Genomic DNA, 23,807 nt, shown 5'->3' with positions numbered 1-23,807 from the left:
AATGATCTGTGGTAATTAGCTTGGTAGAGGGGTGTATTGGTGCAGTGTCTAGGTGCATAATCAGGATCCAGACACAGCTTCTTGCAGGTATATCCCAACCTTCAGCCTTCCTTGGCTTCCCAGCCTACTCACATTTAAGACTTGCTGGTCTGGCTTCGTCACAGCAACAGAAGTTCAGTCACAGAGTTTGGTGGTCTTCCCTGTCTCTTGTAGGTTTAGACACTGACCTCCTGTCTCCCAGTGGCTTCCCAGCGCACTGAGCTCTTTGACTGCCACTGCAGCCTGACTGGCTTTCCCAACCACACTTGGGCTGGATACACAGGTTGCAGCCTGTCCTGACTGCAGCAGTCTTCCAGATTGACTCCACTCTGCAGCCATTTGGTGTGCTCACACCTACCTTTTCATTGGGATATGATGGAGCGACAGCGGATTGGCACCAAAAGATCAAAAGCTTTCTGGGCTCCCAGGATGCAACATGCCTGTCCATATATCCCACCCACTGGCTCAGGCAAATCAGTGTTTTGTTTGGTGCGACAGGAGCTGGACCATGGTCAGAGGGCTGCTGGATTGTTAGCAGCCCCAAGCTTTCTTGTTTTATTTTTATAGTCTTACTATGTTTTGAGTGATCTTACTAAACAGCGTCTTATACGCATATTGGAAAGAGTCGCTCCAACAACTCTCCGCCGGGTCACGACAACGCTTACCCACGAGTACAGTGCTGTTTCGGCGGGCGTCTGTGTTGGATATACTAGCAGGTCCATCAGACATTACCGGGCTGTCGCCGGAGCACAGGGAGAAGGTAAGGCATTGGTTCCATGTATCATGCATCGATTACGGACACAGCCGCACTGTTTTGGGAGGAGACCACCAAACAGTAGCTGACGTTGATGTCAGCAGTTGGGAGTCAGATGGTCTCCTGGTCTCCCCCCTCCCATCCCCCCCGGTTCATGACCAGTTTCCGCTGAGTCTGCCGCCGTGAACTGTTTCCTCGCTTCCATCTCAGACACTACCAGAGGGGACTCTGTCGCAGCACAGGCCGCTGTGTGACCGGTGCGTCTGTGTTCACTATAGGTTCACGGGGCGAGTGTGTACACTATTAGCGTCTGGATCCACTTAGCGTTCACTAACATAATTGATCGATCCTGGAAGCGGGGTGTGTCTCCCTGTATCCCACTCTCCTGAGCCGGGTGATACAGCGCTAAGGGCCTAATTCATACCTGATCGCTCGCTAGGGGCTGTTGTAGTCCTGCGTTCACAAAGTCACGCGCCCATAGGGGAGTGTATTTTTGCTTTGCAAGTGTGCAAATGCATGTGTAGCAGTGCAGTACAAACAGATTTTGTGCAGTTTCTGAGTAGCCCAGGACTTACTCAGCCTCTGCGATCACATCAGCCTGTGCGGAACCGGACTTGACGTCAGAAACTTTCCCTGCAAATGCTTGGACACACCTGCATTTTTCCAAACACTCAAAGAAAACAGTAATTTGCCATCCACATACGCCTTCCTGTCAATCTCCTTGTGAACGCCCGTGTGAAAGGATAGTTTGCACAAACCCATCGCTGAGTGGCGTTCCGCTTTGTACCCGTTCAACATGCCAACACATTGCGGTGCATGCGCAGTTTAGACCTGATCGCCGCTGTACGAAAACGCAGCCTAACAATCAAGTCTGAATTAGGCCCTTTGTCTCTATCTACCTATGAGTATGAATGGTTGGATAAGTGCCGAATGCATATAAGTCTGTAAACTATTGCTGCTGTTTCTTTTGCTGTGCGACTATGTTTAAAACTCCTATATAATGTAATGCAGTAATATGTGTCTCCTACATACTTGAAATGTATTTTATAGTTGATGATGTGCTCATACTGCTTTTTATACTAATGTATAACTTGTGACTGATACCTATTGTGATTGCTAACTTTACTATACTTCTGTCATTTTTCTGTGTATTCCGATCCTCAGTGCTGGTGCAAAGCAGGGTAGGGTTAGATTGTGTGTCACTTTAACAAAATTTTAGGTGATTACAGTCACAAATTGTGTAGTTAACACTGTACAGGTGTGTGATTATTTATCATGTCTAAGAGCTGAAAGGGTGAGGAAAATACACTCACAGCAGCGTCGACACTCATGTCATGTTTTCTTGCAGAGATGGGTTAACCTCTCAGGATCTGGTTCAGAATGATTTGTATACAAGTTGTTTTAGCTTTCACCAAAGCCTCTTAAATAATCTAAGGCAGGCACAGGTGCAAGTGGATCCCCCCCATGGGCTACTTTTGCACAGACATTATCCAGTATAGCTGAGCGGATAATGCCAACTTCTGTACCAGGGATAGGTTACGGGAGGCGGTCATTAGGTCGACAAGCAATAGGTCAACATACATTGGGTCAACCACTGAAGGTCGACATGGTCACTAGGTCTACATGTACTAGGTCAGCATGCAAAAAAGTTGACATGGGGTTTTCACAATTTTTTTCACCTTTTTCATACTTAACGATCCACGTGGACTACAATTGGGAACAGTAACCATGCCCGAAGCAGGGCGAGCATAGCGGTGCACTAATTGGGGTTCCTCGTCACTTTATGAGGAAAACGGAAAAAAAACTCATGTTGACCTTTTTCCATGTCGATCTAGTGACCATGTCAACATAATGCATGTCGACCTTCAGTGGTCGACCTAATGTATGTCGACCCAATGAACCACACCCTAGGTTACACTATTAACCCTTACATGCAGCATTCCACCTGGCGTTTATTACATCCTGCAGGGGAAGCAGCAGCCTCTCAACAAACAGTCTGAAAGGGCAGTGGTAAGTAAATCGCATAGACCTGAAACAACATCTTCACAGTCTACACCTGTTTCAGATGAGGATTCGTCAGAGGATGAAGACTCATCACTCTCCGGTTCTGCATACAGAGACGAGGAGGAAGGCGTCAGCTCAGTGGACATACCTGAGCTAATTAGTGCTATGAAAGCCATTCTATTCTTAGAGGAGGCAGCAGTGCCTGTGTTAAATTCTAAGGCACCTGTGTTTAAACATCCCAAAACAGGTAAGACTGAGTTCCCTGGGCAAGAACAGCTGACGGAAATTATACAAGAGGCTTGGGTTATGCCCAGTAAGAAAAAGTTTAGAATTCCAATTATCCTCTTCCAGCTGGGGACCATTTAAAAAGAGAGGTGGCTCCTAAAGTAGATAGGCATGCCGTTAAATTGGTGCGAAAATCTACATTACCTCTGCCTTCAACATCATTAAATGATGTCACGGATAGGAGAGTTGATGGTTTTCTAAAAAAATGTTTTCCATGTCTGGGGTAATCATAAGACCAGCCATGGCTTTAGCCTGGATGGGGAAGGCAGTTGCTGCCTGGGCTGATGCATTGGAGTAAGATCTTCCAATGACATCTAGAGAACAAGAATGCCATATTGCACATATAAAACAGGCGGCGATGTTTATGGAAGAAGCAGCCTTGGATATGGGTACAATTGCCTCTCAAGCATCAGCCTCAGCAGGAGCTGCTCACAAAGCGGTTTGGCTACGTACATGGAAGCTGATTCAGAATCCAAGAAGGTTCTGGGGTCTTTGCCTTTTACTGGAGATATTCTTTTTGGTAAAGAATTAACCAGTATTTTGGAGTCCGAAGCAGATTCCAAGAAAGTGAAGTTTCCTTCCACATACAGATTCAAGCCTAGATTTCCAGCTTTTCGGCCCTTTCGGTTACAAGGAAAAGGTGTTGGCAAACAGTCATAATACAACAAGTCTGGTAAGACTAAAAAGCATTGAGCTACCAGAGGATTGGCTTCTAAAACAGAAGATAAGCCATCAGCCTGATGGTGCGAGCCTCCACCTGGGGGATCTCAGGGTGGGAGGCAAACTTCTTCAATTTACACAGATCTGGCAGCAGTCTACAACAGATGCCTGAGTGCAAGAAGTGGTATCGCACAGTTATGAGTTTGGTTTCAAGAAAAACCCTCCTCAAAGGTTTTCTTGTACCAGCCCGTCTTTGAAAGAGACGAGGACTAAGGCTTTGCAAGAGGCAGTTCAGAAATTGCTTCAGTCAGGAGTAATCATTCCAGTTCCTCCTGCACAACTAGGACAGGGATTCTACTCCAGCCTGTTGCTAGTCCAGAAGCCAAAAGGGTCGTTTCGGCCCACACTCAATCTAAAAGTGCTGAACAAGTACATTTGGGTGCCTTGGTTTCATATGGAAACTTTGCGTTCCATCATTTTGGCCATGGAGCCAGGGAATTTTATGGTGTCCCTTGACATCCAGGATGCTTACCTACATGTTCCTATAGCCTTAGGTTCGCTATCCTCCAACAGCATTTTCAGTTCCAGGCTCTGCCATTCGGATTGGCCACAGCCCCCAGAGTATTTTCCGAAATCATGGTGGTAATGGCAGCTTATCTGCCAGCAGGGGATAAGAATTGTTCCATACCTTGACGATCTTTTAATCCTGGCACAGTCTCAGGAGTTGCTTCTGTGTCATCTGCAGCAGACAATAGAGCAGAAGCACGGTTGGCTCATAAATTGGGCAAAATCGTCTCTGGTTCCGTCATGGAGGATGACTCACTTGGGGGCTGTGTTGGATTCAAGCCTTCAGAGAGTAGTTTTACCTCTGAACAAAATAGACAAAGTTCATTCAAGGATTCAGGAGCTGCTACACAGTCGGAAGATATCCATTCACGCAGCAATGCATTAATGGGATTGGTTGTGTCAACATTCGACATGGTAGAGTATGCTCAGTTCTATCAGAGACCTGTGTCAAGACTGTGGTTTTTATGAACCCGGTGTCTATGTGAAGTCTGGGTAACTGCAGGTCTATGTGTATATTTGGCTGGTCCGTGGAAATCAGTGAGATTAAGTAGTAAGGAGCAATCCCTGACCGGGGATCGAACCCTGACCTCGGCAGAGGGAACCGTATCCTGACCACAGAATCACCAGGGACTTGGTGTTGATAGCAGGATGGTGAATGTATTGGTGAGAATGAACTGGATATACTGTCACAGGAGTAAGTGTTTGTGTACTCAAGGTTGCTTTGAAATAGATTAACTGGAGTTATGCAGATCTGGGAGGAGAGCTGAAGATGTTGAACTGGACTGGTTACCGGTGAGACTGGAACCGGACTGGGTACAAATTTAACTGGAATGCTACTGTAATCCGGGCTGCTACCGAATATAACTGGAAACGCAACTGTAGGTAGAACAAAATAGACAAAGTTCATTCAAGGATTCAGGAGCTGCTACACAGTCGGAAGATATCCATTCACGCAGCAATGCATTAATGGGATTGGTTGTGTCAACATTCGACATGGTAGAGTATGCTCAGTTCTATCAGAGACCTGTGTCAAGACTGTGGTTTTTATGAACCCGGTGTCTATGTGAAGTCCGGGTAACTGCAGGTCTATGTGTATATTTGGCTGGTCTGTGGAAATCAGTGAGAATAAGTAGTAAGGAGCAATCCCTGACCGGGGATCGAACCCTGGCCTCGGCAGAGGGAGCCGTATCCTGTCACAGTCAGTGGCTGTGACTTTAAGACGAGGCTGAAGAAGAACTGAAGACTGTAGCTGTGACTTTAAGACAAGACTGAAGAATACTGCGGCTGTGTCTTTAAGACGAGACTGAAGCGTACTGGATATAACTGGTAACACAACTGTAATCCAGACTGGGTAGCAAAAAGCGGAGTTTTACAGGAATTAAGGTAATAGTGTTGCCTTTTAAGGAGGTCAGCTTCGTGTGACACAAGGAACTGCCAGATTCTGTAACACAAGTCTCTTTACTTATACTTCCTGGTGATTGGTGAACAGATTCAGGTGATTCAGAGAGTCTCAGGATGGCACAGGATTGGATAGCTCCAGGTCAGGTGATCAGACCCTGTCATGTTAATACTCTAGGTTAGGCTCTGATGTGGAGTGAGGCCTAGCAGGCAGAAAAAACACTGAAGCCTGAACTTCTGCAAATGAACAGAGGATGCTGACTTTTACGACTACTCCAGAATGAACACAGTGAAGAATCAAAATGCTGCACACAGCTGATTACTGATTATTTAGAGGAATTCCTACTCAGGTGGCTAATCAAGGTAAGCAAACACAGATTTGCAGTGTTCCTGGTGAGCTGAACAGATGCAAGTTACAGGATACGCTGAGGTAAGCCTCAGAATATAAGAAATACATTCAGGATCATGACACTTTGCAACATCTGATCCCTACCAAATGGAATGGTTTTTATCAGACAAAAACGCAGACGATGGACCTTACTCTGGAAGTAAGGATGTCATTAGCCTGGTGGCTAGAGACATCCCATCTGGACAAAGAGAGACCCTTTTGGATATCCGATTGGGAAAGTCTGACAACAGATGCCAGTCTTCAGGGCTGGGGAACGATGTCAGGAAGGATTTGTTTCAGGGGCAGTGGACCAAGGAAAAAAGTTGCCTGCCAATAACTATATTGGATCTCCGGGATTATATATATATATATATATATATATATATATATATATATATATTATATATATATATATATATATATATATATATATATAATATATATATATATATATATATATATATATATATATATATTGTAACACTGTAGGGGTGCAAGGTGCCTCTTCCTAGGGAATATGGCAGCACGTAGCAGCTGAGGAATAACACAAGTCCAATTTCTGGTACAACTGACCCCGGCCAGTTTTATTGAAACAGAAAATAAAACAAACCCCAAAATAAAAATACCTTGCCTGTCCGGCACTAACTAAACATAAGATATTCCTAACTGTCACTAAACAAAACACAGAGTTCTTCAGTACATACTGTATAGCTCACTTGCATCAGAAAGCGTGTCTCTCACACACAGATCCTGCAGCCTTCCCAGGCAGTCTGCCCATACTAATCAGGTTAGAAGCACTATAACACTCTTACACAGCTGAAACCCTGATTAGCCCTCTGTGAGGCCAAAGACCCGAACTGGGCCCAATGTCTAGAACTCGCCTTATCTCTCTCTCAGAGCCTTTACCCAGCTTTTACAGCAAACTGAAAAGGTTCAGACAAAACAAAAAGCATTTTTCCTAGAAGTTAACATTTTCTAAAACATGTAAGACAAGAACCTGGGACAAATATACCTGCCCTCAAATACTATCCCAGTGTTCTTGTCACAATATATATATATATATATATATATATATATTCACTGATTCCGGCCAAGGACATCCTTCAGGTGAAACCAGTTCATATCCGCTCGGATAATGCAATGGCAGTAGCGTACCTCAACCATCAGGGAGGAACTCACAGCCAGAAAGCAAAGAACGAGGTAAGTCACATACCCTTGTCTTGTCCGCAGTGTTTGTTCCAGGAGTCCTAAACTGGGAAGCCGACTTTCTCAGTTGACACGCCATTCAGGGAAGCAAATGGGCTCTACACCCGGAGGTCTTCCAGACTCTAGTGAACAAATGGGGATTGCCAGAGATAGATCTCATGGCATCCCGTCTGAACAACAAAGTTCTCGCATAGGGTTCAAGAACAAAGGATCCCAGAGCGATCTTTGTGGACGCCTTATCGATGAGATGGAATTTCCATCTATCTTATGTGTTTCCTCTAATCTCCCTATTATGCAGGGTGGTGAGAAAGATAAAGCAAGGAAAGGGTGCCGAGATATTAAAAGCTCTGGCTTGGCCCAGAAGACATTGGTATACAGATCTGCAGAGGATGTCGATGGATGCTCCATTGCTGCTCCCTCAACGTCCAGCTCTACTGACGCAGTGTCCTTGTTATCACAGACATCTGGATCGACTGTCTTTGATGGCGTGTCTTTTGAAACCTCTATCTTGAAGTCAAGAGGATTCTCACAACAGGTAAATCAAACAATGCTCAGAGCAAGGAAACCTCCTCATCTCGTATTTATCACCGAATATGGCAGGCCTATATTCATTGGTGTTTTGAACGGAAATGGACCCTACGTCTTTCAGAGTTTCCAGGGTCTTAGCATTCCTTCAGGCAGGAATTAATAAATGTTTGAAGGTGGCTTCCTTGAGAGTGCAAGTGTCGGCATTGAGTGTATGGTTCCAAAAGAAAATTGCCAACTTTCAGAATGTGCGTAATTTTCCAGGGAAGGCTGCGCATTCAACCTCCATTTTTTCCACCTACAGTGCTGTGGGACTTATGTTTAGTCCTGAAAGCCCTTCAAGTTTCCCCAATTTGAGCCTCTTAATTAAGTGGATCTTAAATGGTTAACAGCTAAAGTACTCTATCTACTGGGCATGGCGTCAGCTAGAAGAGTGTCAGATTTAGGGGCATTGTCATGTCGTTCCCCATTTCTGATTTTTTTTTATCCAGATAAAGCAGTTCTCAGAAAAACAAAGCGCTAGATGAACAATGCTAGAGAGGAAATATGCAGAGGGGAAAGAAGCAGCAAGAAATAGAATATAACAATAAAAAAATAAAAATAAAAAATAAAATGTTTAAGCTCTTTTGTGATAAATTGCTGTTTGGTAAGGGCAAAAAAAGGGGAAGGAGTCCTTTATTATAGATCTTAATTGAATACTAAACTATCCCTAGTTCTAACCTTTATGCTCCGTTTGTTCTCTGACCGGAGCTTGTTATTAGCCGTACGCTCCTTTCAGCGGCTCAGTGCAGCGGCTCAGTACGGCAGGTCTTCTTACGGCTTTGCGTGCCGGAGCCGGGTGCTTGTATTAGCGGCTTCTCAGATGCTCAGTGCGGCGGGTCTCCTTTATGGCTTGGCGTGCCCAATGTCTTTATTTCCTCCCAAAACAGCTGTAAAACGTTCCAACGCGTTTCGTGCATGCGCACTTAGTCATGGGATTGCTGCATGGATGGATATTCTGCGACTGTGTAGCAATTTCTGAACCCTCATCTGTAGTGAGGTTATTTTGTTCAGAGGTAGAAAGATTCTCTGAAGACTGGTGTCCAGCACAGCTCCCAGATGTGTCATCCGTTGCAACGGGACTAAGGAGGACAGTGCCTAATTTATGAGCCAGTCGTGAGCCTGCAAACAGGCTATTGTCTCTTGGAGATGCGTAACAGAGTTTCCTGAGACTGAGCCAGAATCAACAAGTCATCTAAATATGGGAAAATCCTTGTTCCCTGATGACAAAGTTGAGCTGCCATCACCACCATAATCTTGGTATATACCCTTGGAGCTGTAGCCAGTCCAGTTGGTAGGGCCTGAAACTGTAAATGCTGTTGTAGGATAGCAAACCTGAGATAGAACTAATGGGAAGGTGCTATAGATACATAGATAAGCATCCTGGATATCCAGGGACACCATTAAGTCTCCCGGCTCCATTGCCAGGACAATAGACCGTAGAGTTTCCATACGGAACCGATGCTTCCAGATGTATTTGTTCAGAGTCTTGAAATTGAGAATGGGTCGGTAGGATCCATTTGGTTTCTGAACTAGAAACAGGTTGGAATAGAAACCTGGTCCCCTTTGTGCAGTAGGAACCGGCATTATCTCTCCTGACTGCAGTCATTTTTGCACTGCCACTTGTAGAGCCAGGGACTTCGATTCCATTGGAGACTGACTGGTACAACAAAATCTTTGAGAAAGATTCTTCCTTAAGGACAAAGCTTGACCACAAGACACTGCTTCTTGCACCCAGGTATCTGTGGTGGAATTTTTCCAAACCTGTGCAAAAAGAAGTCCGCTCCAACCCTGGGGTCCCCCAGGTGCAGGCCCATGCCATCAAACTGACAGCTTGTCTTCTGGTTTAGAATCTGGGCATCTGGTTGACCATGTCTGTTTACCTTGTCCGTTTCTGTTCCTAGCCTTACCAGAAAATGTCTGGCTGAGACTGTTTGCTGTAAGCCTTTCCTTTAGCTTTATCCTGGACCCAAAAGGGCCAGAAAGTCAGAAACTTGCGTTTAGTCTTGTATGTGATGGGAACCTTCATCTTTTTGGAGTCTGCTTCAGACACAAGACTATTATCTAATTCTGTACAAATATTTTCAACAAAAGGCAAAGATTCCAGAACCTTCTTGGATTCTGAGTCAGTCTTTCATGCACATAGCCAAATAGCTCTGCGAGCTGCTACTGAGGAAGCTACAGCCTGGCAAGCTACTATACCGATATCCAGGGCAGCTTCTTCCATAAAAGCAGCTGCCTGCTTTATACATGTAATATGGGATAACTGTTTTCTCGTAGCTGTTGAAACATCATCTTCCATCGCTTCTGCCCAGCCTGCTACTACTTTACTCACCCAGGCTGTGGCCATAGTTGGGCTAGTCCCTGCCCCTGCTAAGGAAAAAACTGTTTTTAAAAACCCCTAAATCCCTCTTTCAGTCCCATTGTTTAATGATGTTGAAGGCAGAGGTAATGTAGATTTGCACACAAGTTGAACTATCGGGGTAATTCCAAGTTGATCGCAGCAGGAAAGTTTTTAGCAGTTGGGCAAAACCATGTGCACTGCAGGGGGGGGGGGGCAGATATAACATGTGCAGAGAGAGTTAAATTTGGGTGTGGTGAGTTCAATCTGCAATCTAAATTGCAGTGTAAAAATAAAGCAACCAGTATTTACCCTGCACAGAAACAAAATAACCCACCCAAATCTAAATCTCTCTGCAAATGTTATATCTGCCCCCCCTGCAGTGCACATGGTTTTGCCCAACTGCTAAAAACTTTCCTGCTGCGATCAACTTGGAATTACCCCCTATATGCGCATCTAATTTGGGAGGAACCTCCCTTTTTAAACAGTCCACAGTAGGAAAGGAGAAAAAGAACCCACTATTTGGGAATCTTACATTTCTTTCTGGGTGTAACCCAAGCCTCCTGCATGATTTCCTTCAGTTGTTCTGAATTAGGAAACTCTGCTCTCTCTTACATCCTAGCGGATGCTGGGGTCCATTTAGTACCAAGGGGTTTAGACGGGTCCTTTGGGAGCCACTGGCATTTTAAGAGTTTAATAGTGTGGGCTGGCTCCTCCCTCTATGCTCCTCCTACCAGACTCGGTTTAGAAAATGTGCCCAGAGAAGCCGGTCACAGCTAGGGGAGCTCTTAGGAGTTTTTCTAGTTTTATTATTGTCTGAGTTTGTTAGGTTACAGGAAGGCTGCTGGTAACAGCCTCCCTGCTTCGTGGGACTTAGGGGGAAGTAGGAACCAACTTCCTGAGGAGTAAATGGTTCTCTACTCCGCTGACAGGACACTGAGCTCCTGAGGGTGCTGATCGCAAGCCCACGAGGCGACCGCTCACTCCCACAGCACGGCCGCCACCCCCTAACAGAGTCAGAAGAAAGAAGAGTGGTGAGTACAGCGCCGGCATCCCGGTTAGCAAGTTGCCGGCGGGTATGGCAGCACAAGGGTGGGAGTGCAGCTCTGACAGGCTGCGCTCCAGGGCGTCCTGAGTCAGCGCGATATTCCTTACACTGGTCATGCAGCAACAGGGGCTAATCCCCCTGTTAACACTAAAATCCTCAGGCCAGTTTAAATTATTTGTGCGGGAAACCATGCACCATTACAAGGGGCGGAGCTTCCTCAGAGCGGATCCAGCACTCACCAGCGTCCTTATCGCCCTGCAGATCATAGGAACTAGGATGCTGACAGGGAGCGCTGCCCTCCACATCACTCCAGCTATACCTCTGCGGTACCAGGGTGTTATAGACAAGGGGGTGGGTGTTATATATGTACTAACTACCCTATTAAGGTTAGTTAGTCAGCGACAGGCTTTTATGATGATAACTGCCTACAGGGGCGCTGTGTGGCTGGCTCCTTATACTCTTTGACTCTCTGAAGGTACTCTGGGGGAAACTGTGTCTGACATTTTCCTGTGTGTGTGCGCGTGTGTGTGTGTAAGTGTGTTTATCCACATTACCATGTTTAGGAACTCTGTTTCTTGTGCTGCAGAATGTGTATCTTCTCCTGAGGAGTCTATTCCATGTACTCAGGACTGCAATGTGCTGTCTCAGCCTTCTGAATCCAAACCCCCATGGGTGGATTCTTTAAGGGGAATGATATCCCAGATTTCAACAAGGATGTCACATACTGAGAAAGAGATGCAGTTTTTGAGACAATCTGTGGAGTGTTTGAAGTATTCAGCTCCCACTACTTCATCTAAAACCCCACCTACATACCCCCAAAAACGTACACTTGCCCAGATAATGCAAGCTGACCCTGATACCGACTCCGATACAGGGGACGGTGATGGGGATATGCAGGGGGTGATGCATCCCTTGCTAAAGGAGTGCAGCTAATGATTGAAGCCATTAGGGATGTTTTGCATATTTCTGAGAAGGTACCTGAACAATCAGAGGAATCTTATTTTACAGTAAATAAGAAATCCTCGCTTACCTTCCCTGCTTCTAAGGAGTTAAACTCCTTGTTTGAAAAATCCTGTCAAAACCCAGATAAAAAATTCAAGATCCCTAAAAGAATTCTCATTGCTTTCCCTTTCCCTGAAGAGGATAGGAAGAAGTGGGAAAACCCACCTATAGTAGACGCTTCTGTATCGAGGCTGTCTAAAAAGGTGATTTCAACTGTCTTAAAGGAGCCGGCTGACCGCAAGATTGAGACTACGCTCAAACTACTATACACTGCTACAGGCGTGGCGTTAAGGCCCACTATTGCTTGTGCGTGGATGTCACAACTGAGGGCCTGAGCTGACGGAAGGCAGCCTCAGTTGTAGGGGCTGAGATGTACCGGAACCTGGGAGGTTGTATCAGACCCCTGGACATGTAAGTAACATGAAGAGAAACCGCCCGAAGGCGTGACCACGACAACTTGAGTAAAAGTCAATGATATTTATTTATGACAAACTCCATGCATCACAGTAGCAGTAAAAAGAAACATAAAAATCAGCAGAGAAATAATAATACAGTTCCTGGGTACTACAGGGTGGCAGGGGCCACAGAGCTCTGGTGGTATGAGACAGGCCTTATTATCTGCAAGTTGAAAAGTCCTTACCAGGCTCAACTGTAGCAATGAGGAAAGCCCAGGGTCGTACCTGCTGGTGTTCCAGGGAAAGCTGGACTGCTGTAGATAAAATGCTGCTGTGGGTACTGGTTAGAACCAGACAGGTGTTGGCACGGAGTGGATACTGGCTGGAACCAGTTAAATAATAAATAAAGCTTGAGAGCGATGCAATATAGATGAAATGTAGAATTTGAGAGCGGAGAAATAATAATACCGGTGGAGAGTGGTAAACTGCAGAAAGGACACCGGCCCTTTAAGAGAAGCTGTACACTGCTGGAAGCTGAGCTGGAAGCAGGTGATGTTGTAGCTGGAAACAGGTGAGTCCAGAATGGATCGGAGAGTCAGGCTACACCGCAGATGGAATGCTGGTGCGGGTCTCTATAGCAGAAGTCTGGAGACAGGAGCTGGAACCTGGAAGACATTCACAGGAGAGAGACAAACTGGAACTAGGTTTGACAACCAAAGCACTGACGCCTTCCTTGCTCAGGCACAACCTATTTATACCTGCAGCAAGGAAGGCATTGGCTAGGCAATTATGCAAATTAATAATACAGACAGCAGATTGGTGAATATGATCAGATGACAGAATCCAAGATGGCTGCGCCCATGCAGACACTTGGAGGGAAGTTTGGTTTGTAATCCATGTGGTCTGGAAAACAGTAATGGCGGCGCCGGCCACCGGAGACAGGAGACGCCAGGCTGACAGGTGCACATCCAACCACGCGGACACAGCGGAGGCCGCGGCTGACGTAATCGCCACTCTGAATGCAGAAGCTCAGGAACGGCGGCGGAGGCCGCGGGAGACGCCATGCCAGATGTATAAGGCGTTACTGTGACAGCGTCCAGAGAGACAGGAGAGGATGCGGGAATATGCACATCAGGATAACAGATGGGATCCGGTCCTGGAGCGCTGAGCCAGCCTTAGGAGGCATCTGATGGGTAAGAAATGGCGTCCAGATACCCGGATCGTGACAGTGGATTTCTAAAGCCATAGTAAAGTGGTCAGGCACCTTACTAGAGGACTTAGATACTATGGATAGGAGTGACGGTGACTTGTTTTTACGTCACATACAGGATTCGGCAGTTTTAGCACGCAGGGGACTCTTGCTACGCCAATGGACCGCGGACGCAGAATAAAAAAAAAAGTGTGAAGAACCTGCCCTTCACAGGTCAGGCACTATTTAACGATGCGTTGATCTGCAGAGTGACTGCGGGTAAGTCAACATTTCTTCCCTCCGCAGCAGCCCCGGCTAGGAAATCTTAACCTACGCCTACACTGCAGTCCTTTCGGACCGCAAAATCTAAACATCCAAACCCCCTCCCACCTTCTTTAGAGGAGGTCAGGGATAATCCAAAAAGCCTGCACCAACAGGTTCCCAGGAACAGAAACCAGGTTCTGCTTCCTCCAAATCTTCAGCATGATGGTGGACCCTCCCAGCCTGTAGATCGTGCAGGTAGGGGCGAGACTAAAAGACTTCAGTCACGTCTGGGCGTCATCATACCTAGACACCTGGGTGACTGATATTGTTACCTTAGGGGTACAGACTGGAGTTTCAAGAACTCCCACCTCACAGATTCTTCAAATCAGGCGTACCAACTTCGCTGACAGAAAGTGATATCCTACAGGAAGCCATTAAAAAATTGGTACAAACAAATGTAATTGTTCCAGTTCCACCTCTCTAAAAAACCAAGGTTTATTACTCAAACCTGTTTGTGGTACCAAAAACTGGATGGTTCGGTAAGGCCTAAAACGGTAAGTCGTTGAACCCCTACTTGAGGGTTTTCCAATTCAAGATGGAGTCTCTGAGAGCGGTGATCTCAGGTCTGGAGGAGGGGGAATTCCTAGTATCCCTGGATATTAAGGATGCGTACCTTCACATTACGATCTGGCCGCCTCACCAGGCCTATCTACGGTTTGCACTACAAGACTGTCACTATCAGTTCCAGACATTACCATTTGGCCTCTCCACAGCACCGAGGGTATTCACCAAGGTCATAGCGGCGATGATGTTCCTCCTACGCAAACAGGGAGTGAACATAAATTCAATTTCTGGACGTTCGGATGATAAAGGCATCTTCCAAGGAGAAGCTGTTGCACTCTCAACTACTCCAGGATCATGGGTGGATCCTAAACCTTCCAAAGTCTCATTTGGGACCGACAAGGAGACTGCCCTTCCTGGGAATGATACTCAACACGGAAGAGCAGCAGGTGTTTCTGCCTGTGGAGAAAGCGTTGGTGATCCAATCAATGGTCGGGGGGATGTCTTGTAAACTCCCAGGGTGTTGGTTCATCAGTGCATTCGCCTTCTGGGAAAGATGGTAGCCTCCTACGAGGCTCTACAGTACAGAAGGTTCCATGCACAGTTCTTCCAGCTAGATCTCCTGGACAAGTGGTCAGGATCACATCTTCACATGCACCAGCAGATACGCCTGTCCTCAAAAGCCATAATTTCACTCCTCTGGTGGCTGCAAACTTCTCACCTACTCGAGGGCCGCAGGTTTGGGATTCAGAATTGGATTCTTCTAACCACTGATGCAAGCCTCAGAGGTTGGGGAGCAGTCACGCAGGGGGAAAATTTCAAAGGAAAGTGGTCAAGTCAGGAATCTCTCCTTCCAATAAACATTCTGGAACTAATGGCCATGTACAACGGCCTTCTACAAGCGGCGCACCTTCTACAAGATTAAGACGTTCGGGTTCAGTCGGACAACATCACAGCGGTGTCCTATATAAACAGGCAGGGCGGAACGAAGAGCAGGGCTACGATGTCAAAGAGGTAACAAGAATCCTCATCTGGGCAGGAAGGCACGCACTGTCAGCAATCTTCATTCCGGGAGTGGACAACTGGGAAGCAGGCTTCCTCAGCAGACACGATCTCCATCCAGGAGAATGGGGCCTCCACCCGGAGGTGTTCACAGAGGTATCAAGCCGATGGGGTGTACCTCAGATAGACTTGATGGCCTCTCGTCTCAACAAGAAGCTTCGGAGGTACTGTTCCAGGTCACGAGCAGTTGTAGTGGATCCCCTGGTAACTCCTTGGGTGTTCCAGTTGATGTACGTGTTCCCTCCACTTCCACTCATCCCAAGGATTCTCAAACTTCTAAAAAGAACAAGAGTTCAGGTGATCCTCATTGCTCCTGACTGGTCCATAAGGGCTTGGTTCAACTGGGACGTTTTCTCCTCTTTCTGCAAGAAGGTGCGGATGTGGGCCTACGCTTGGGCTCCATCAAGGTCCAGATTTCGGCCTTGTCCATTTTCTTCCAGAAACAATTTGCTGCTCTCCAAGGTTCTGACAGTCTTGAAGGGAGTTCTGCACAACCAACCACCCTTTGTTCCTCCTACGGCACCTAGGGATCTAAATGTGGTGCTGTAGTTTCTGCAATCAGACTGGTTCGAACCTTTACAGGAGGTGGACGTTAAGTTTCTTACTTGGAAGGCAGTCACACTGTTGGCATTGGCATCTGCTAGACGTGTGTCTGATGTGGAGGCATTATCGCACAAGAGCTACTTGATTTTCCAAGATAGAGCTGAGCTCAGAATGCGTCAGCAATTTCTTCCAAAGGTTGTGTCGGCTTTTCATATCAACCAGCCTATTGTGCCAGTGGCTACTGACACCTTGATTACCTCAAAGTTCCTGGATGTTGTGAGGGCTTTGAAAATATATGTGAAGAGAACTGCTCGTCACAGGAAGTCAGACTCGCTATTTGTCCTCTATGATCCCAACAAGATTAGGTGTCCTGCTTCTAAGCAGACAATTTCTCGCTGGATCATGCCTACTATCCAGCATGCTTATTCTACAACAGGTTTGGCATGTCCAAAATCTGTTCAGGCCCACTCTACACGTAAGGTGGGTTCTACCTGGGTGGCTGCCCGGGGTGTCTCAACTATTCAGCTTTGCCGAGCAGCTACTTGGTCAGGGTCGAACACGTTTGCTAAGTTCTACAAGTTCAGTACTTTTGGACCTTAAATTTGGTCAGTCTGTTCTGCAGGAACCTCAGCACTCTCACACCCGTACTGGGAGCTTTGGTACATCCCCATGATACTATATGGATCCCAGCATCCTCTAGGACTTAGTTTTAAAAACACAGGCTCTGCTGCCTCTTCAATTGACAAAATGGATTTAACAGCCTGAATTAAATCAGGTATATCCACTGATGATGAGTGCTCCTTATCTCTAGAAGCAGATTCAGAATGGGAAGATTCAGCTTCATCACCTGAAGTATCATCTGATTCTGAAAATCGAGTAGACATTGAGGACGAAGCACCCTGTCTATCTGACTTCCGCTCCTTGGGCCTATCCGCTAAATTTTGCTGAAAAGCAGCTGAGGACTGATCTAACTCATACACTGGATGTGGCATAACCCATGTGGGATGTTGCATGTAAGGGCTAAGTTGGAACACCATCCCTGGTACTGTAGCAGGTGTCATACGGTTTGCTAAGTTAGACAACGTCTGTGCAAAAGCTGCCCAGGGAGGTTCCTGTGACTGAAAAGGTCCCTGACTAGGGGCCAGTCTATTCAGAAGGTTTTTATGCAGACTAGAGCAATTTGCACACAAGTCATCTTGTACCAGATCCTGGGCTGTTAACCCAGATTTGCAGAACAAACATGATATTAATGTAGGTACCTCGTCACTTTTGACTTTCGTGGACATAGCAAAAATATTAACCACACCAGTGTAATATATGCATAAATGTGACCGTATTCACTTTAATACTCTAAAGTGAAATCAAATCAGATCCCACCTGCCTCGCACCAGCATTGAGGATCTGACAACACAAGGGACAGCTAACATATAACAGAGTTAGAGTCAGCAATCACACTAGCAATCGGTCTCAAAAACAAGAATGCATTAATATACACTGCTAGATAAGAACATTTCAACTACATAATACATATAAGTAGGTAGGAAGAACAATACTGCATTACCTTAAACCGGACACTGCACGTATTCAGATGCACAGCTAATAATACAGCAGTTCACAATGCTCATTTGCATCAGGCACCTACTTGCTACTCGTACCGCCCAGGGTAGGTAGGAACTTAGTGCTGTATCACTTGCCTCAGAAAGAGCGGGATACAGGGAGACTTAAACCCCACTTCCATGTGTGACCATGCCACAAACAAACGTCTGATAAACTCAGACGCACCAGTGTACCCCGCCGCAGTATAACATAACAAAGCTTGTGGCTGCAAAAAAAATCTAGCAGCTCGACTGTACAACGTGACTGGCTCCTGCACCATGCAAAAAACTGAATTACCTGAGACAGGAGGCGGGCATATAGGGGTCTGCCCCGATGCATCCTTGGAGTCTGAAAAGCTTAACTGTTTGGTGCCCAATCCGCTGTCACTTCATCATATCCCAAGGTAGATCCTGTGGATCACTGTGGACCCTGATAGAGAACTTAGAGATTTTATTGCTCTATGTGTGATTTAAGGTTGTTTAATTTGTCTTTGTTTCACTACAAGAAAACTTTATAACACAGTTATAGGTAGAGCTATAAACAGCACCCAGGCATTATTACACTATTGGTTTACATCTAATATACTTCATTGGTTTACATGTTATATACACAATCCATACCTCCCAACATGACCCATTCCAGGAGAGACAACATGCTCTCTACCTGGACTTCCCTCTTAATTTATGATTGCAATCACCTGGTTTTTTTATCAATAAAGTAGTTCAACACAGGTGACGCCAATCGTGTATTAAGAGGGAAGTCCAGGTAGAGAGCAATTTGTCCCTCCTTGAATGTCATGTTGGGAGGTAAGTACAATCTCATATACATGCTTCCCCCCGCCCCCCCCCCCCCCCCCCCGGCTTAATCCAACCCTATATAGATAGATACAAGCGTATGTTACATCACTACCTTTACTGCAGAGTAAAAAACATTATATATCACTACCACAACTAATAAATCCACATCAATATTAACATTGGTCTGAGAATTTACCAACATGACAGGAATTTACCATAACAGCAACTACAAAGTCCCCAACCTTCACTGGCAGTTACCTCAGATCTGTCCAGTCTCACCCAGGGGCATTGGGCCTAATTCAGAGTTGATTGCAGCAGCAAATTTGTTAGCAGTTGGAAAAAACCATGGCCCTCATTCCGAGTTGTTCGCTCGCAAGCTGCTTTTAGCAGCTTTGCACACGCTAAGCCGCCGCCTACTGGGAGTGAATAGTAGAATTGCGAACGAAAGATTAGCAGAATTACGAATAGAAACTTCTTAGCAGTTTCTGAGTAGCTCGAGACTTACTCCGCTATCAGTTCAGTCAGTTTCGTTCCTGGTTTGACGTCACAAACACTCCCAGCGTTCGCCCAGACACTCCCCCGTTTCTTCAGACACTCACGCGTTTTTCCCAGAAACGGCTGCGTTTTTTCGCACACACCCATAAAACGGCCAGTTTCCGCCCAGAAACACCCACTTCCTGTCAATCACATTACGATCACCAGATTGAAGAAAAAAACCTTGTACTGCCGTGAGTAAAATACCTAACTTAATAGCAAATTTACTTGGCGCAGTCGCACTGGGGACATTGCGCATACGCATTAGCGACTAATCGCTCCGTTGCGAAAAAAATTAACGAGCGATCAACTCGGAATGACCACCCATGTGCACTGCAGGTGGGGCAGATATAACATGTGCAGAGAGAGTTAGATTTGGGTGGGGTGTGTTCAAACTGAAATCTAAACTGCAGTGTAAAAATAAAGCAGCCATTATTTACCCTGCACAGAAACAAAATAGCTCACCCAAATCTAACTCTCTCTGCAAATGTTATATCTGCCCCACCTGCAGTGCAAATGGGCCCTCATTCCGAGTTGTTTGCTTGCTAGCTGCTTTAAGCAGCCGTGCAAACGCTAAGCCGCCGCCCTCTGAGAGCGTATCTTAGCTTAGCAGAAGTGCGAACGAACAAAGCTTGCGAACACTTCAGACTGTTTAGTTCCTGTTTTGACGTCACAAACACGCCCTGCGTTCGGCCAGCCATGCCTGCGTTTCCCCAGGTACACCTGTGTTTGTATTTGACACGCCTGTGTTTTTCAGCACACTCCCTGAAAATGGTCAGTTACCTCCCAGAAATGCCCCTTTCCTGTCAATCACTCTGCGGCCAGCAGTGCGACTGAAAAGCTTCGCTAGACTTGTGTGAAACTACTTCGGCTGTTGTCAAAGTACGTTGCACATGCGCCGCTTTTTTGCTTAAACACTGCTCTGCGAACGAAAACAGCTAGCGAACAACTCGGAATGACCACCATGGTATTGCCCAACTGCTAACAAATTTGCTGCTGTGATCAACTCTAAATTACCCCCATTGTCCCAATCGTACTGTATACAGCTGCTTTATATCCACCTGCTGGTTCCTTTAGGTACACACTACATCTCACTCCAGCGGTACAGCAGCTTTACCCACATGCTCAAGTCCTTCCCCAGCCGGGATCTCCCAACATTTCTCCAGAACTGGGAGAGGTCAACCTCTCATCCCCAGTCCAGTGCACAGAATGACTCAACCTCTGTCCCTCTCCTCCCCACTGCTGCCTTGGGTATGTGGAGCATGGCTATTGGTCAGGGGTCATGTAATTGATGATGTAATATTGGCAGGTCAGCCTTGTACACCGTGGCTGGATATTGCAGATGTCTACCGGGGGAAAGTTCTTCCTCCCACCCTGGTGTCTGCTGGGAATCAGCCTGACGGCCGAGCACCATTTATGAATCTGCGATATTCCTGGCTAATTCCACTGAACCAAACAAAATAATCACCATAGTAACATGAGAACTGCAAGAATTAGGAGACGGACTGGTGTTTAGGTTGGAGTCCACGTGCCGAATTGTCACACACACTATATATATATATATATATATATATATATGGGAAAAACATAGTGATACATTTTTGAAACAGGTTTATGATATTGGTATACATAGTTGAGAATAGACTTGAATGGAATGTTGATAGCTATGGATACAGATCTAGAGTAAAAGAAATGATACTGATCTGTTCGCTGATGATAGTAATATCAAATGGTTTTCATGGCTGCGATCTATATATTTATATATGTATTGAGATTTATGAATATTTTTACCACAAGTGTAATATCGATCTAATACAAGACGTATAATTATTTCTCACACAGATCTAATATAAGATATGTCATTATTCTTTATAAGGGATACAATTGAATTCAATGCCTTTACAGAATGACATTTACACAATAGTCAATGTTATTCAGAAAATCCCTGTTTATTTTAGGAGTATGAATTAAAGGTTACGTTTTAAACTATTACAATCATATCATACGATTTGCAACAAACACATTGTTTAATGTTTGGTTTTCTTGGTTGCAGGAGCACCTCCAGCATTCTAAAGTTCATAACCCCAGAGGAGGAATACACTTACTAGCTGGTTTTTGTTTTTCAATGTACTTTTATTAATATAATCAAATTATTTCAGTCTGGTGCGGGATACATAGTAGAATATTATATATATATATATATATATATATATATATATATATATATATATATATATTTAGTCTCTGTATATTGATGGTTTCCCAACATCTGCCCATGTGATGGCAATTTGGTGACATTTCACCATAGTCTGTATTGAAAAATGTCAACTTTTGGACAAACGTTTTCCATATATGTATATTATTCCCAGCAGATGGATGTAGCAGCCGGAATGTCTCAGAGGATCCTCTGACTATATTTCCAGATGGTGAAATAGAAGAAGAGAATGACACCCAAGATTCTACGGAAGAAATCCCTCTTACCCCAGTTATACATCCGGAACATCACCGTGCAGATATATCATCTGGTTCCTCTGATCCTGGGGAATGTTCTCCTGATATCTCTGATGCATCTGTTACAGCTCTGACAGTAGATACAGTGTTCCCCTCTACTATAGATGCTGAATGTTCAACACAGAGCACAGAGCCTGTTACCCATCAGCCAGGGAATAGGCCACTTCAATGTTCTCAGTTTGGGGAATGCTTTAGATATGAATCATTTTTATGTATACATCAGAGATATCACAAAGTTGAGAGGCTGTTTCCATGTTCTGAGTGTGGAAAAAGTTATACAGAGAAATCAAATCTTGTTAGACACCAGAGAAGTCGCACAGAGAGACCATTTCCATGTTCTAAGTGTGGGAAATGTTTTAGAGATAAATCCGTTCTTGTTAAACACCAGAGATGTCACAGAGAGAGACAATTTCCATGTTCTGAGTGTGGGAAATGTTTTAGAGATAAATCAGTTCTTGCTAGACATCAGAGAAGTCACACAGGTGAGAGACCATTTCCATGTTCTGAGTGTGGGAAATGTTTTACAAGGCCATCAAGTCTTTTTACACATCAGAGAAGTCACACAGGTGAGAACCCATTTCCATGCTCTGAGTGTGGGAAAGGTTTTGGACAGAAATCACATCTTGTTAGACATCAGAGAAGTCACACAGGTGAGAGGCCATTTCCATGTTCTGAGTGTGGGAAATGTTTTGGACAGAAATCACTTCTTGTTACACATCAGAGAAGTCACACAGGTGAGAGGCCATTTCCATGTCCTGAGTGTGGGAAATGTTTTGCACTTAAATCATATCTTGTTAGACATCAGATAAGTCACACAGGTGAGAAGCCATTTCCATGTTCTGAGTGTGGGAAATGTTTTGAACAGAAATCACTTCTTGTTACACATCAGAGAAGTCACACAGGTGAGAGGCCATTTCCATGTCCTGAGTGTGGGAAATGTTTTGCACTTAAATCATATCTTGTTAGACATCAGATAAGTCACACAGGTGAAAAGCCATTTCCATGTTCTGAGTGTGGGAAATGTTTTGGACAGAAATCACTTCTTGTTACACATCAGAGAAGTCACACAGGTGAGAGGCCATTTCCATGTCCTGAGTGTGGGAAATGTTTTGCACTTAAATCATATCTTGTTAGACATCAGAGAAGTCACACAGGTGAGAAGCCATTTCCATGTTCTGAGTGTGGGAAATGTTTTGGACAGAAATCATATCTTGTTATACATCAGAGAAGTCACACAGGTGAGAAGCCATTTCCATGTCCTGAGTGTGGGAAATGTTTTACACAGAAATCATCTCTTGTTACACATCAGAGAAGTCACACAGGTGAGAAGCCATTTCCATGTCCTGAGTAAGTGGAATTACTCAGGAGGTACTTTGTGTGTTTGCAAGTGAGAATATTTTAATAAAAAATTAAATGGCATTGTGTGGCTCATTCAGGTGCAGTTCTTGCTGTTGCTATCTTGCCGTATGCAATTGCAAGTATAAGCTAATATGGGCAGATGCTAACTAAGCATAGGGGCGCCCAGTGCTGTTGCATTATTTCCGTCCAGCAGCGTATAATTGCTGATACATCGGTACCATCATTGCAAATTAGGCCATGTTGGATAGTCTTGAGTGCCTCTGAAGATGCACAGGCTGAGCTGATCTCCCAGGATGCTTAGGGCTCTCCAGTAGAAAATCAAAACTGTACTGTCCGTAGAAGAGGTTGGGAAGTTTGGGGGCACACTTTGTATAATATGTATAGAAAATGTTAAACTATAACTTATTTAGACCTGGGTAAAATATATAAAAAACTTTACTCACAATGCAACAACAAAAATAAATATTTTATGAAAAAATATTGTTTGCCAAGGGGTACGTCACTGGTGAGAAGTGAATGTGAAACGTACGTTTTAGGAAAAATATTGTTTGCTGAGGGGTACGTCACTGGTGAGAAGTGAATGTGAAACGTACGTTTTAGGAAAAATATTGTTTGCTGAGGGGTACGTCACTGGTGAGAAAGTAAATGTGAAATGTACGTTCAGTTCTAAGAGTCCTGTTTCATTCCCGGAGACACGTGAGCAAGTCTGCACTGTACACCTTCCCGCGAAGGTAACTTCT

At 45.1% G+C, this 23,807-nt stretch overlaps 1 protein-coding gene across 2 annotated transcripts in view; it reads left to right on the top strand.

The window, feature by feature from the left end:
* The window catches only part of LOC135054489 (oocyte zinc finger protein XlCOF7.1-like), a 35,949-nt gene extending 12,410 nt beyond the window's left edge, over window positions 1-23,539 (top strand). The window contains exon 7 of one of the 2 annotated variants that reach the window (XM_063957597.1): window positions 21,570-23,539. In XM_063957597.1, the coding sequence (XP_063813667.1) occupies window positions 21,570-23,059 (1,490 nt within the window). In that variant the 3' untranslated portion in view covers window positions 23,060-23,539. Of the gene's footprint in view, window positions 1-21,566 lie in introns of both variants that reach the window. The other variant, XM_063957596.1, reaches the window with a different exon arrangement.
* Window positions 23,540-23,807: the final 268 nt, after the last annotated feature.

The sequence above is a fragment of the Pseudophryne corroboree genome, chromosome 3 (genome assembly GCF_028390025.1).
Source record: "Pseudophryne corroboree isolate aPseCor3 chromosome 3, aPseCor3.hap2, whole genome shotgun sequence".
In the NCBI taxonomy this organism is placed as follows: domain Eukaryota; kingdom Metazoa; phylum Chordata; class Amphibia; order Anura; family Myobatrachidae; genus Pseudophryne; species Pseudophryne corroboree.
Note: the sequence above shows the minus strand (reverse complement) of the source record. Positions and strands in the feature narration are given on the sequence as shown.